This window comes from Carassius auratus, chromosome 2 (genome assembly GCF_003368295.1).
Source record: "Carassius auratus strain Wakin chromosome 2, ASM336829v1, whole genome shotgun sequence".
In the NCBI taxonomy this organism is placed as follows: domain Eukaryota; kingdom Metazoa; phylum Chordata; class Actinopteri; order Cypriniformes; family Cyprinidae; genus Carassius; species Carassius auratus.
This window is the reverse complement of record NC_039244.1, coordinates 12,941,669-12,957,131: the sequence shown is the minus strand read 5'-3', so window position 1 is coordinate 12,957,131 and position 15,463 is coordinate 12,941,669. Positions and strand designations below refer to the sequence as shown.

The 15,463-nt window shown below is 38.1% G+C and overlaps 1 protein-coding gene and 1 pseudogene across 1 annotated transcript; one reads left to right on the top strand and one right to left on the bottom strand.

Annotated features, from left to right (window-relative positions):
• Nucleotides 1-39: 39 nt before the first annotated feature.
• On the bottom strand, nt 40-6,630 carry LOC113116168 (transcription initiation factor IIB-like). The gene is made up of 7 exons (XM_026284126.1): nt 6,516-6,630; nt 5,298-5,404; nt 2,288-2,421; nt 2,027-2,173; nt 1,369-1,498; nt 934-1,215; nt 40-705 (listed from the first exon to the last, which is right to left on the bottom strand). The coding sequence occupies exons 1-7, from the start codon at nt 6,599-6,601 to the stop codon at nt 572-574; spliced, it is 1,020 nt and encodes a 339-aa protein (XP_026139911.1). The 5' UTR covers nt 6,602-6,630; the 3' UTR covers nt 40-571.
• A 4,025-nt stretch (nt 6,631-10,655) lies between these two features.
• On the top strand, nt 10,656-14,880 carry LOC113115917 (volume-regulated anion channel subunit LRRC8D-like; annotated as a pseudogene).
• Nucleotides 14,881-15,463: the final 583 nt, after the last annotated feature.

Genomic DNA, 15,463 nt, shown 5'->3' with positions numbered 1-15,463 from the left:
TGCAAGTGGTTTATTGTCACTTCAAAAAGGATGCTCTGGTGTTTCATGAAATCTTTATAATAACTGAGAACTGTGAGTACAGGAACAGAAACACACAAACAGAAACTTTCGCCTCATACCATTCCCCTTGTGACCTAAAAAAAAGAGGGGGAAATAAAACCATCTGTGAGCTACACGCTTTCAAAGCTCAAGGTAAGCAGTTTTGGGGATTTCCAAGACGTTCACCATGCTTTTCTGAAAAGCATTTATTAAGTTACTAAATATGCAAACAAGCTAACAAATCATTTCCTACAAAAGAAAATGTTACAGTAACAAATATGCCTAGTTGCAACCACCGAATCCTCACTTAGACATATGTACAGTTTATATACACACACACAAATGAAAGTACAGCCTGCAATCTGTGATTAATTTTGGAATGTGCCTTCTGTACTTTGTCGAATCCCTGCCGTCGTCTTTTCAAAAGGCTTGTGCCTTCACGAGAGAAGAGCAAACCATGCCAATTTCAAAGCGAAAAAAGGGCAATAATTCAGACAGTACAAAGAGCGGTGAGAGTGGGGCACATGGGTGTTCACAGCTGAGGCAGTTTATCCACCGGTGTGTCAAACTTGAAGTCTGCAGGAAAGAGATCGGCTGCGCGGGGATAGATGAGACGGTAGGACTGACGGATGGTGACGTCTGCCACTCCAGCAATGTCCCCAATCTCTGCATAAGAAACAATTTCCATTAATCAAGGACACTAACAGATCACCTTTATTATGGGATAAATGCCAAGACTGGATTACATATTAGAGCCTCTAGATTTTTCTTGAGCATTTTTATCAGACTCCAGTTCAGTGATCGCACTTTATTGGCAATGAATAGGTCCCACATAAACATAGGAGCCTGATAAAAATACTTTTGCATATGAAGTCTTCATTTGATTTCTCTTACCTTTCTGTGTCTTCTTCTCGGCAGACGCTTGAGAGGCCATGTAAATGGCTGCAGCTGCCACCGAGATCGGACTGCGCCCTGGAACCAAGTCTAGTTCAACAGCCTTCCTGGCGATGTAAGTGGCCGCCATCTGCACCTGTTTGGGCAAGCCCAAGTTGGAGCAGAAACGGGACATGAAGTCGCCTGTTGTGATGAGGTCCACGCTCGTCTCAAGAGCCTTCAGGATAAGCTTGAAGCACCGGCCAATCTCCTTCTTCGAGATCCGAGACACGGCACAGATTTCTGAGGTGGAGGGAGATCGAATGTCATTTTAATTCCAGAACCCTACTGTGGCACACTAGGAGTTCAGCTAATGTTGACAGCAGACACAATCAATTCAGTACAATAATGTCTATCAATCAACAACATCATAAAAAAGGAATATGCAGTTCAAACCTTTAAATGTTCTAGGGACGCCCTCCTGTCTGCAAGCTATGTAAAGGCAGGCCGAAGCGATCGCATCATTACTTCTGCCTTTCAGACTCTTTTGTTCATAAACCTGTTTGAACAAGTTGTTTGTTCGGTCCTGTTAAAGAGAAAGAGAAGTTTACGGAGAGGATGGAGGAATGTGTTTGCCAAGTGAGGTTGGAAATATTAGTCAAATGGATGACCAAGTGTGACATCGGGAGGTAATCGATGTGAAACACGATCTATAATACATAAAATCAAATTTCTGTAATCTATATATAAAGATCAAGGGGAAGAAACCATCTACAGTAAATGGAAATGAATGATTTTTGCATGCTGTATTTCGATCGTTCACTCATCAAATGTATGAAGAAGCTCATAGAAAAGTGTAAAGCTAATAACTCATGGTTTTCTTGATGAAAACTAAATAATTTTGTTCAAAATCATGTATAAAGCATGTGCCTGAAATGAATCATTTTCACAATTCAGAAGTAGTTATTTGGCTTTATTGTTCACAATATAATTTTCTGGTTTTGTTTAGCCTACCTCCATCATCTTTCCGACCTGAATGTGTGACAATATACAGAATGCCCGACTTCCCAGGTGCACTTCATCTACTTCAATAACAGCAGGCTGAGACACTCACAATGATGTTTCTGGGGAGGTTGATCCGGTCGGCCATGGTGGTGATCTCTTTGAAGGCATTCAACATGGCTCGATCAGAGCTGCTCATGGTTCTCCGGTTCTGGTACTTGGAATTTCCAAACTCATCAAAGCTTGCTGCACCTGTTCCCTGAAATATCAGATGGAAAATATATCTTTAAAAAATAAATCATGATGAGAACATACAATTATGCTCCAAACCTTCCAAATGCAAAGGTACTAAATAGGCAGACGAGTTCCCTACTTTGCTGATCATGGTGGTGAGGTCTCCTCCATTGAGAAGAGGATTCTGAGCGTCTCCAACACGAGACGGGTCTTTAGTTTCTTTCTCATTGGTGAACGTTCTCCACTCTGACCCTACATCAATTACACGGTCACCTGAGGAAGAAAACAACCACAAGCTTATTGTCTTATTGAGCCATTGATTAAAAATGTCCACTTAAAGCATGTTCACTTTCAGAAGAAACATTTCCTGATAATTTACTCACCCCCATGTCATGCAATATGTAAGGCCCTATGATTTCAGCGATGCAGAAAAGCAGACGGAATCACAAAATCCAGTCATAAAAACGGAATTTACAGTTTAACGCGGAATGTCACGGAATGTGTCCAATTTTGAATTAAGCAAAAGTAGGTCATTGCACTTACATCAGATCGCGATATGGACTAATATCTGTAAATATTAAGCCGAAAAAGTCTATTTAAATATAGTTCCTGTGTGTGTCTGTGTTAATGAACGGCGCAGCCGCGGAAGTGCGACTTCGTTTATTACACACACTGAAGAGCATGTGACGCTCGCGGTGATTTCAGCTTCTGTCGTCTCGCTAAATGAGAATGTGAACACATGAGGAACATCTCCAGAACTGGTCTGAGAGTCACTTCATGAGCATTTGACGGTTTGATTCGAGTAAAACTAGCATCATATCACACAGAACTGTAAAAATATTCCCGGTGTTGTGCCCCATTCTGACCCCCTGCCAAATTATTACCCCCCTAGTATTGGTAGGTTTAGGAGTAGGTTTGGGGGAGGGGTTAGGAAATCAGGTAACGATTTGAATGAGGTGGGGGGTTAATAATTTGGCAAGGGGGTCAAAATTGGGCACAACAGGTAACCCGTCCGGTTTAATTTAAAGACCAGTATTTGCCAGAAATGTATTACTATTGTTCAGCAGAATGCACATAGCCTACTACTACTACTAAAATGAAACAAACATTATTTTTAAGGAATAAACACACAACATTTCCTCCATGTTTTATTTTTAATAGTAAATCCCCTTTGTTTACCAAAAAATAAAGTTTGCTTGATTTTCAATAATTAAAAGAAAGATTTAATGAATGTTTTATGCCTACATTTGATAAACAGAAAATGTAAATACACAACAGAATTTGAGAAAAAAAAAAAAACATTTCATAAGGCTATTTTAAGAAAATTTTGAATAAATTGAGTTGTTTTTATACATTTAAATAAATAGACGTGCTAAAATACAAAATTGGGTAACTAAAAACATGAAGAAAAAAAAATATTTCATAAGCCCTATTCGGACGGGACTAGTTTTACAGGGGGTCGTTAGAGAAATCTGCGTTTCACAGACGTACTTGGTGATTTTAATCCCGTCCGAATCTGCCTCGTCTGTGTTTTTCTCACACAACCTCTGTGCTAATTCCAGAGCAAATTACCTACCGTTTTTCAGCAAACTCAGTGATCCTCTGAGAAAACTAATCCTGTCCGAATGCGAATGTCTGTGATTGCCGGTGATATTTTATTTCACAACGCGTTTCCTTGTGTGTTTTGGCCAACGCGAATTACCGTAGATGCTCTTACCGCGCGGATGTTTGATAGATTTGCTTAGCGGCAAATAAATAATAATAAAACAATAATACAAATAATAAAATCAAGAGCAAGATCGCGTAAACTGTTAATACCGGCTATTGTAATATCAGCATCAGGTAAGGTTACTCACGTTCATTTATGTACTCAGTTACATAATGTTTTAATTACATTTAATTAAAAAAAAAAGAAAAAAAGAAGGAAAACAAGTTAAACTAAAGGAACCACACATTAATATGGTTTTGTTATACTAGCCATTTAGTATTTATTGTGTAATAATACTAAGGCAGTCATTCTGAATGAATGCAATGCACGCATAAAGAGCGCGTGATCTCTGTGACGCCCAGATGCACAAATCAGACCCTCCCACCTCTGTAATAAACACGGAGATACTAGTCCCGTCCGAATTGGTACATGAAAATCACAGACGTCAGGTGATAATAATCGAAACTCAAACGTAGTTTAGAAAACTAGTCCCGTCCGAATAATGCTATAGGACCCTAAACATGTTATTTTTGTTAAACTGTTAAAACATTGTTGTGAAAATGTATAAGTGTTAAGATTTTAATTAATTAGAATTGCTTTTTGATTAATACCAATTAGATTTAACCATTAAAAATGAGTTGAGAAAAAATACAACGGATTTCATAGGGCCCTATATATTTCTGTCTTCAATTGAAAAGAAATTAAGGTTTTTGAGGAAAACATTACACGACTTTTTAATACAGCTTCAAAGGGCTCTACACCATCTCAGCTGAGGGATAAGGGTCTTATCTAGCAAAGCGATCGAAAATGTTTTTTTTTAAAAAAAGAAAAGATTTATATACTTTAACCACAAATATACATCTTGGACTAGCTCTGTGATGTGCATCCACAAATTCACACATTACATAATGTTGAAAAGGTCACGTGTGGTTAAATCTTCATCTGTGTACTCCGGGTCAAAAAGGAAGGTTGGGTCGAAAAACTCCATCTCATTTTCTCCTCCAACTTCAAAATCATCTGACATCGTTGTCTTACCTTTTTTTTAAGGGCATTTGACTTTCTTTGCACATTCACTTTTCACATGTGACCTTTCCGATGTGCAGGACGAGCATTTGTGGTTAAAAAGTATATACATTTGTATTTTTTTAAATAAAATTACACAACATTTGGCTAGGTAAGACCTTTATTCCTCAGCTGGGATCGTGCAAAAACATTCGAAGCTGCATTGAAACTGTAATTTGGACCTGCAGCCGTTGGCCACCATTGAGGTCCACTATATGGAGAAAAATCCTGGAATGTTTTTCTTAAAAAGCTACATTTCTTTGCGATTGAAGATAAAAAGACATTAACATTGACTGACATGGGGGTAAGTACATTTTTATTCTGGAAGTGAACTAATCCTTTAAAGCACTAATATTCAGAAGCAGGTGGAAACTCGTACCTACTACCAGGCCACATTCAGGACAGATCATGTCTCCTGCCCTGTAGTCCTCCACCAGTATTGCTTCGGGGTGATTGGGGCATTGCACCTTGGGAATATAGTCTCCACTATAACACACAAAATTCCAGAGGTCAGGAAAAATCCACATGAACTCTTGAACTCTACTGACATTAAAAAACAGATGTTTGTCTGTGGATTAGGATACAGTAAACACTACAATGTGTTAAGCCAACCAGCACAGATGTTTATATAAAGCAGGGGTATATTAGATTTTTATTTTTTAATTCGATACAGATTAATCCTATATGCGTCGTACAGAAAGTTTTATTTGCATCATTTTTCCTTTTATTCATTTTCACATCAACTTTCAATGTACCTTCCTGACCCCTATTGTATTGTTAAGTTATCCATTATTTTGAATATGTCGTATACTCAGCTGAGGGCTTATGCATCATTTTATACATTTGTGCAGATAGACAGATAGATAGATAGATAGATTCAATCATAAGCTTATGTTTGCATCATCTCTCAATTATGACGAATCCGTTCCAAAAAAATAAAATAAAATAAATTATAAACAAAAAAACTGAATATTGAATAATCTGTCTTTACCCTGGTCATTTCAGCAGCTACACAATAAAAAAAAAACATGTCTCTCCCTGTCAAAATCCAGAACCGGTTCATTATTAACAGTGGACTGAAGGTAGGCTTCGGTTGTTCCAGCAGATGACTGCTACCAAACACTGATGTTATAGCCACAACAACGCAGACATGTGTCGAGATAAATTAAGATATTTATTAGATAAATAATTAATGGGAATCACTTCCGGAGAGTTGTGAAGCGCCCCGCTGGTAAGAGATGCGCGTGCAGTTAGCGCTTTAGCTCGGAGGTGACGGTGCTCTATGGTTTGGTTTTGACAGGCATCTAAACCTTCAACGTAGTTGAAACAACCAATCTGACTGCACTGGTTAAAAAAAATATTAGCAGCATTAGGCTCTCATTTTTGTCTTATTTCATAAGATGCGAACGGATAGCTAACATGCGCTAGCATAAAATGACAAGTGTATTCATTATCCAAGATCTCCTTTATGCGCACGACAACAAACTACGACTAAAAGCCTACAGAAGCCCACACTGTACAGACACAAATGACATCTATGGCATGCGTTTACAGATCAAAATCATAGAGACACAAAGCCAAAATAAATGTGACTAACCGGCTGGTTGACGCCATACTGTTACTGTTTTCCACGGCAGTGACTCTCTGTTGTAGTGATGTGTCGTTCTTGAACGATTCGTTCATTTTGAACGAATCTTTAATGTGACTCGGGAAGAACGAGTCGTCTCGGGGAGTGATTCGTTCAGTCGCGCATGCGCATTATTCTATGGGTTCTGTTCTAGTAGTAGTAATTCACCTGTCAGTCAATGCAGTCTTGAGCCGGAAAGAGAATTGATTAGTTCATAGTTCGAGTCTATCGGGTTTTTGACTCGTTCCTCAATCACGTGACAGCCCAATACGTTAAACCCAATGCAGCATGAGCCGGAAAGAGAATTGATTAGTTCATAGTTCGAGTCTATCGGGTTTTTGACTCGTTCCTCAATCACGTGACAGCCCAATACGTTAAACCCAATGCAATTTGAGCCGGAAAGAGAATTGATTAGTTCATCTCATGAGTCTTCGGGTCGAGTCGTTCCTTAATCACGTGACAGACCCATACGCTAAAACCATAGACACTGACAGTAAAAGAATGCAGATAATTGAATAGTTCATCTTTCGGTTCTTCGGGTTTTTCGTTCTTTTGTACTGTGTGACAACATTGGCTAGAGTAATTAGTTCATTTACAACTTTCCTTACAAAATGGCTGCGTAGTACTTATTTATTATTAGTATTATTTACTCTTACAGTAACGTGATGCATTTCTGGTTTCAAATTGTTGTTTTTAATTTCTGTCATGGTGGTAATTTTCCATAACACTGAATGTGGAAATAAAGAGTTGGTTATGCTTAAAATGTTGATCTTTTTTTCTGTCTGTTTGTTTGTTTTGGTTTAGTTGTGCAGTTATTAAATCAGATTGTCTGTGTAAACCATACTTTTGTAACATATGACACTTTATAAACATTAAAAACACTGTACATACTTTTGAATAGTTGTTTATTGTTTATTACAGAAAAGCTTTGTAACAAAGAGGACAACTATTCCAAAATAAATTAAAATAATAAAAATGTAAATAATTAAAAATGAAATTAAAATGAAAAGATAATAAAGCCACAGGGTCTAATAACCTTAACAAATGAACTTTAAAAGTACAATATAAAAAAAAAGAAAAACTAAATATTGCACAACAAGCTATTCCCAAAATAATTTTAAACCATTTGAATAAAAAATAAATGAAAATTAAGAGATACTAAAGCTATGGAGCCTTATAACAATAACAAATTACCTTTTAAAATCACAACAACAAAAATATTGCACAACAAGCTAGTCTTTTTCTAAATAAATAAAAATAAATAAGCTTTAAAATAAATAACAAACTGTGGCTATATTTTTAGGACTTGCTTTAAGGCATGTTTACATTATTAAAAAAAACAACAAGCTCCCTGACCTTGGATGGGCTGAGTCTGTGAGTTCTTCTATCTGAGATAATCTGCCCAGTTTTAGAAAAAAAAATTCAGATGGCACGGATGTGGCCACAATGCAAAGTCTTGTCTTTGTGACTTCAGAAAGGCTTGTGTATACTGGTGAACATCTCCTCCACCAGGCCAGAGGGTCTGATGTGCGGGGTAAGAGTGGCTCTGCAAGGTTGGCCATCATAGCATCTGAGGTCTTAGAAGAGGTAGCAGAAGGCCTCAAGCTTGCTACCCTCTCGTCAAAGTCTTCCCAAAACATGGCCCCTGCACTGGCAGTGCACCAGGATCTGAAACTCCTCACTCTGAGCTGGGTTAAAACTGTTAAAGCTGAAGTTATCATAACCTTAATGTCTTTAACATTTGTCTTTAACATTAATAATTCAAATTCAAAATGTTATTTGCTTTTAATGTATGTCATTATGTCCTTTTTTGAGCAATCTTCTTATACATATATTACACCAATATGTCAAGTCTGCCTAGGAAAAGCAATTATTATACCAGCAAACTCAAAATTGGAGTAAAAATGAACAAACTAGTCTATAAATACTTTTTATTGTAAGCTTGGATTATTATATTATTATATAGCCTAGTGTTTATTTACCGATAGACAGTCAAGAAGACAAATTAATCAAAATTTTATTTATAACAGGGTTTTATTTATTTATAAAATAATAACAAACCACAGATCCTCAACAAACAGTAACAAAAACACGGTGACAAATGTCAGAAATAGCGCATGGGGCTGTCACGTGATTAAGGAACGAGTCAAACTCGACCCGAAAGACTCATGAGATGAACTAATCAATTCTCTTTCCGGCTCGAGACCGCATTGGTTTCGCGTATGGGGCTGTCACGTGATTAAGGAACGAGTCAAACTCGACCCGAAAGACTCATGAGATGAACTAATCAATTCTCTTTCCGGCTCAAGACCGCGTTAGTTTTGCGTATGGGGCTGTCACGTGATTAAGGAACGAGTCAAACTCGACCGATAGACTCATGAGATGAACTAATCAATTCTCTTTCCGGCTCAAGACCGCGTTAGTTTTGCGTATGGGGCTGTCACGTGATTAAGGAACGAGTCAAACTCGACCGATAGACTCATGAGATGAACTAATCAATTCTCTTTCCGGCTCAAGACCGCGTTAGTTTTGCGTATGGGGCTGTCACGTGATTAAGGAATGACTTAAACCCGAAGACTTCTTGTCAGATAAGAGGTGAGATGAGCTAATCACAGACTGAAGACCCAGGTAAAGAATGAGTATTTTTTTCTTTATCTCATAGCATTTTATTTTTGTATTGTTTGTAGTGTGATCATCTTTGCGTAAGTACTAGATGTGTTGGGGAGGTAGCACTTAATATTTTAATAACATTTTGCTAAAATGAACGAAATGAACGAAATGACTCGAAAAAAGATTCGTTCATTTTGCTGAACGAGACTCAAAAGTCCGAGTCGGTAAAATGATCCGAACTTCCCATCACTACTCTGTTGAACACAATGGACGCCCGCTACCCATATTAATAGGTTTTCTAGGTCACGTGTACAGGGCGGAGACGGAAAGCCACACGGACCAAATTTACTTATTTATGATTCGACAAACTCATTCATGTTCAAAACATGCAAAGATGTTTCTTGGGTTTAAATACATGCCGTTTTTTGGTCGCCACATTTTAAATGTTCAATTTGTCCTATTTTTCAAACGATATAGTCTCTTTTTCTGAAATTCCAGGAGTTATCATAACTGTTTTCACATCTGATTTGCTATGTTCTTTATAATAAAATTGTTTATATTAAAAGAACCCCAACTTCGACGTTAGAGCCAGTCCTAGCACAATGTGCATCTAAATGTGTGGTTTGTTTTAGCTCAAATTTGATTATAAACAGTAGGCTACTGAATAAATGGCTGGTATGAAACACATACTGCATGTCAAGTATTACACGTGGCTTTAATTTGACTGCAATGGAAAATGCACGTGATTTGCAGTCTCGTTTTAAAACTATTTGACACTATTTGTTCTTTTTAATTCCACTGTTTACGGACAGGGCTTTCAGAGTTCCAACAATCATGCTCTGTTTAAAATCATATACCATCCCTAATTTTTTTTAACATTTGTGCTTAGTAACGCAGATGTCTCATTCAAAGTTATTACTGGATTAATTCCACTTGTAATGCCCTCAAAAACCAAGGGTTGGGCCTTTTTATAATCATGCTATGGCGAGAACACTCATATCTCTCTAAAGTGATCATCCATTCCCTTCTAATGAAACTCAAGAGCAATAAAGAAGCAAATGTACTGATAAACAGGTCATGACATCTTTTCTGTTTTTATGGCCGCTGCATGTGTAAAACTAATTTGCATAAACTGTTGAAATATGTAGATCATTTGGGCTTCTGTAATTTAGATAAATAAGTATGTATGCCAATAAATTATAGGCTATCGTGGTTTATTATTATTATTATTATTATTACTATTATTATTAAAGCATTTGAAACGCTGATGGGGAAAAATGACAGAACAAGAAGAAAAATGCACGTGTTTATGATTCAGTCAGATAGCAAAGGAAGATCTACAGTAGCCTATGTTCCTCTTACAAACTAGCTGAAACTTGTGAAAAAAAAAAAAAAAAAACTTTGGGGTGGGTTGGTTTTAGTTACCAAAATATTTCCTGCGCACTGTGCCAGCCAAACATTGCTGCACCATTTAAGCATCTGGGTCCTAGTTTCCTCATAATAAAAGGAAGAAGAAAAGAAAGTGGAAGATAGTGCAAAGGGCTAGTCTGAATAGTTACTGTCAGAACTGTAATACCTCATGGACTCCACCTTTAATAATAATAATAATAATAATAATAACTTAATCTAAAACACTGCTTTGTGTACAGGGCGCGTATGCAGCTCTAAAAGACTTTTTGGTGGTAATTCACCTTTATCCAGTGCCTTCATAAACGCTACGCGGTCAGCGTCCAATGAGCTCGGCAGCTGACGAACGGAACAGAACGACTCCGTCATCTTGACTGCTGAACTACGAGTGGGAGCAGCTCGGGCGAACAATTGCATATTTCAAACCACTCGCCGCACTCAGACTTCTCTGGACAGCGTGTGCAGTGGTTGACGGACACTACATTACTCTGCTGAAAGAAGATTGTTCTGTGGGGGTTTGGTATTCGACTTTTGTAGTCCGTTTCCTGCTCAACGACAACTTTTGACAAATCTAGCGTCTAAGCAATATGACAATCAAGATAACGAGAGCGCGCACTCTTCCATTCCAGTGAAAAACGACATAGAGACAGTAAGTGAATGTGTTTACTGTTTGCATCTGGGTCTTTGAGACTTAGTTCTTATTACTACATAGAAATACATTATTCCCTGGGGTTGCAGGTTATGTGAGTTCAGCCGTTTAGCGTTTCAGATATTTCTATTTTAAGACAATGTTTCATTAGCCTACTAATATCCATTTCAGAACAACCTAGATACGTTTTTTATTTAAAAATACAGGGTCACCGACTAAATGTGTCTGCATTTCCATTCTGAAATGATTTTTAAAAGTTTACTGATAATAATTTCCTTACAACTTTATTTGATCCATTTGGCCTTTGTTGTTTTGACGCTACAAGGGATTCTCTTATTTCTTAAGAGAATTTAAATACATACGATACATTAAAACAGTTTTCTGTATTATTACGATCGCCCTCTACTGACAAAAATTACAAAATGTGAACTGATGTGATGGAGGACGCTTAGACTTGTCCTGGAAAGTTATCTATATAAAAGTCAAAGTAAAAACACATCAAACACATTTTTTTGTGGAATGACGCAGTTATGCAATCACCTCAAAGTTCGATATATGGGCTTCTTAGCTTCTATATTTCTTAATTGCCAGAAATGGTTAACAAAGACAACTTTAATGATTAACAGCTGCCATGTGTTTCCAGACTATTTCTCACGCACCACTTTGAGAAAATAGCAGGCATCAAATAAAGCAGTGCTCGAACTGTGTGCATGCCACTGGGAGTTTAACAACAGAATTGGGCTATTAATACAACATTGGCAGCCAAAAATCTTTTAACATAGAATCAGGAATCATACTGTATCTGAAGTGAATGGACTTGTGTTTCTCTTGCCACATGAACATGTTAGTCATCACAGTTAAGTGCCATTTCAAACACGACACGCTCTTGGGATGTTTCAGACCTTTCATTGTGTAACTTGAAGCCACATGTGGCTAGCAGGCATTTGTCTAATCATGCACAGTCAGTACATCCACTCTGTGTGGTTTAACTCGCTCACTTGTGTACACAAGTAAGTCACTTTCGGTGAAAGAATCAGACAAAATGTAAATCTACTCAATCAAATATAGTATTAGTTTATTTTATTTTGGAATAAACACCTAAGACTTTCAAATGTGTACACCAATAACCTCTCTAAATGTTGATACATGTAATAGACTCAAATTAGTTCTGTTCAAACTTGCACTGGTTTCATATGCACTGACTGCACTCCTCTTTATTACAGGGATGTTTAGTCTAACTGAAGTTGCCTCCCTTAATGACGTCCAGCCGAACTACCGTATTCTGAAACCATGGTGGGACGTGTTCATGGATTATATTGGGGTGATAATGTTGATGTTAGCCATCTTTTCGGGGACTATGCAGTTGTCCAAAGACCAAGTGGCATGTCTTCCCATTCTTGATGAAAGCACAAACTGCAGCATTGGCCATGAAAATGTAGACAATGTGGGGTCTCAAACAGGACGAAAAACAAATCTGGACTTTCAGCAGTATGTTTTTGTCAACCAAATGTGCTACCATGAGGCCCTACCATGGTACAACAAATACTTCCCTTACCTTGCCCTCATACACACCATAATGCTGATGGTAAGCAGCAATTTTTGGTTCAAGTACCCAAAGACCAGCTCAAAGATTGAACACTTTGTTTCCATTTTGGGGCGGTGCTTTGAATCACCATGGACAACCAAAGCCTTGTCTGAAACCGCTTGTGAAGATTCTGAGGAAAAGCAGAGGTTCACAGGTGGTGTGGTTTTCCAGAAACACGTATCCTCGGAGGACAGCAGTCAGTCTACACCTTTGATGGAAACTCCAACGGTGCAGTTTCCAACCGAAAAGCTTATCGCGGAAGCTCCTAGCCTGACCACTTTAGATAAAAAAGATGGAGAACAAGCCAAGGCTCTTTTGAGAAAGTGCGCAAATTTCGGGTCCATGTAGAAGACAGTGACTTCATCTATAAACTCTACGTGGCTCAGACAGCCATAAAAGCACTAAAAATCATTTTGATCTTGAGCTATACATCAACATTTGCCTCAGAGATCAGTTTCTGCCATAAATGCCAAGTTGAAATCGAAAGTTTGACCGGGTATAATCAGTTCTGTTGCACACACAACATGGCATTCATGTTGAGGAAACTTGTTTTCACTTTCATGGCTCTGATATGTCTCTATGGACTGTTGTGTTTGTATAAGCTCTACTGGCTCTTCAGGAGACCCCTTAAGGAGTACTCTTTTGAAAAAGTCAGAGAGGAAAGTAGCTTTAGTGATATTCCTGATGTCAAAAATGACTTTGCGTTTCTTCTGCACATGGTCGACCAGTACGACCAGTTGTACTCCAAACGATTCGGTGTATTTCTATCGGAGGTTAGTGAGAACAAACTACGAGAAATAAGCCTTAACCACGAGTGGACATTCGAAAAACTACGTCAGCATGTGAACTCCAATGCTCAGGATGAACAAGAACTTCACCTCTTTATGCTGTCGGGACTCCCTAATGCTGTATTTGACCTCACTGACCTGGAAGTCCTCAAGTTAGAGCTAATTCCTGAGGTCAGGATTTCAGCCAAAGTTTCTCAGATGACCAGCCTACGGGAACTACATCTGTATCACTGCCCCGCTAAAGTCGAACAAACTGCTTTCACTTTTCTCCGCGACCATCTGCGATGCCTTCACATTAAGTTTACTGATGTTGCAGAAATCCCACCGTGGATTTACATGTTGAGGAGCCTTAAGGAACTGAACCTGATTGGGAACTTGAGCTCTGAACACAACAAGATGATAGGTTTGGATTCAATGAAAGATCTGAGACACTTGAGGACGTTGTACCTCAAAAGCAATCTCAACAAAATACCAAATAATCTTGCAGAACTCTCGTCGCATCTTACCAAACTTATGATACACAATGATGGGACTAAGTTACTGGTATTGAACAGCCTCAAGAAGATAACCAGCCTGGTTGATTTGGAGCTCCAGAACTGTAATTTGGAGAGGATCCCCCATGCCATCTTTAGCTTGGCTAACTTGCAAGAACTGGATTTGAAGAATAATAATATCCAGACCATTGAGGAGATCATCAGCTTTCAGCACCTGAGAAGATTGATGTGCCTCAAGTTGTGGTATAACAAGATCACTGCCATTCCACCATCAATTGGCCTAGTAAAGAGTCTGGAGTCCCTCATTATCTGTCACAATAAACTGGAGACTCTTCCTCCAGCTCTATTTAATCTGCCCAAGCTGAGGCACATTGACCTGAGCCACAATTGCATCTCAAGTATACCAGTGGAGGTTGGATTCCTTCACAATCTTCAACATTTCGCAATCACAGGGAACAAGGTAGAAGTTTTGCCCTAATCAGCTGTTTAAATGTTCCAAACTAAAGGTTTTTATGTGTGGGTCATAACAGCATCACTTCCGTCCCAGAGGCGATTGGGCAGTTAGTTCAGCTGTCTCATCTTGAGCTCAAAGGGAACTGCTTAGATTGCCTGCCATTCCAGCTTGGCCAGTGTTGCCTTCTTCGGAAAAACCTTCTCTTCGTGGAGGATCATCTTTTCGACACACTGCCTCTTGAGGTCAAGGAAAGTATCAGTAGTGACTAATGGACTGATGGACATTTCAGTTCTGTAGGCATCTGCAGTAATTTCTACAGGCCTGTCATCAACAATATAGTCTGTAAAAGGGGCCTCAAAGATGGGAAGAAGAAATACACCAGAAACGTTACAAACAACAGGTTTGTGCTTGCTTCTGTTTGCCAGCTAGAAGATCTATATAGTTTACATTATGTTCTGTTATACATTTACATATGTATTTTCTGTTATTTACATATTTTTGGTAGCATATTTAATGTGCAGGCTTACGCATATTTTAAAGGGACATTGCACCCAAAAATGAAATTTCTGTCATTATTTACTTGTCATTCCAAACCTGACTTTACTACTGAGGAACACACACAAAAAAAAAAAAAAAAAAAAAAAATATATATATATATATATATATATATATATACAAATAAAAAAAAGTGTCCATTTAATGGGCTCCAAAACAACATCCAACCCCACTGACTCCTACTGAATGGACAGAAAACACTGAGATATTATTATTCTAAATATCTTCTATGTTCCTCCCATATGTCATACAGGTTTGGTATAGACCTGTTGCTATAACAATTTATCGACTTATCGCACAATATATGTACATGACCTCAGTAATTTTGGTGACACAATATATTGGCCCATTATATTTACATAAAAATGAATGTCGC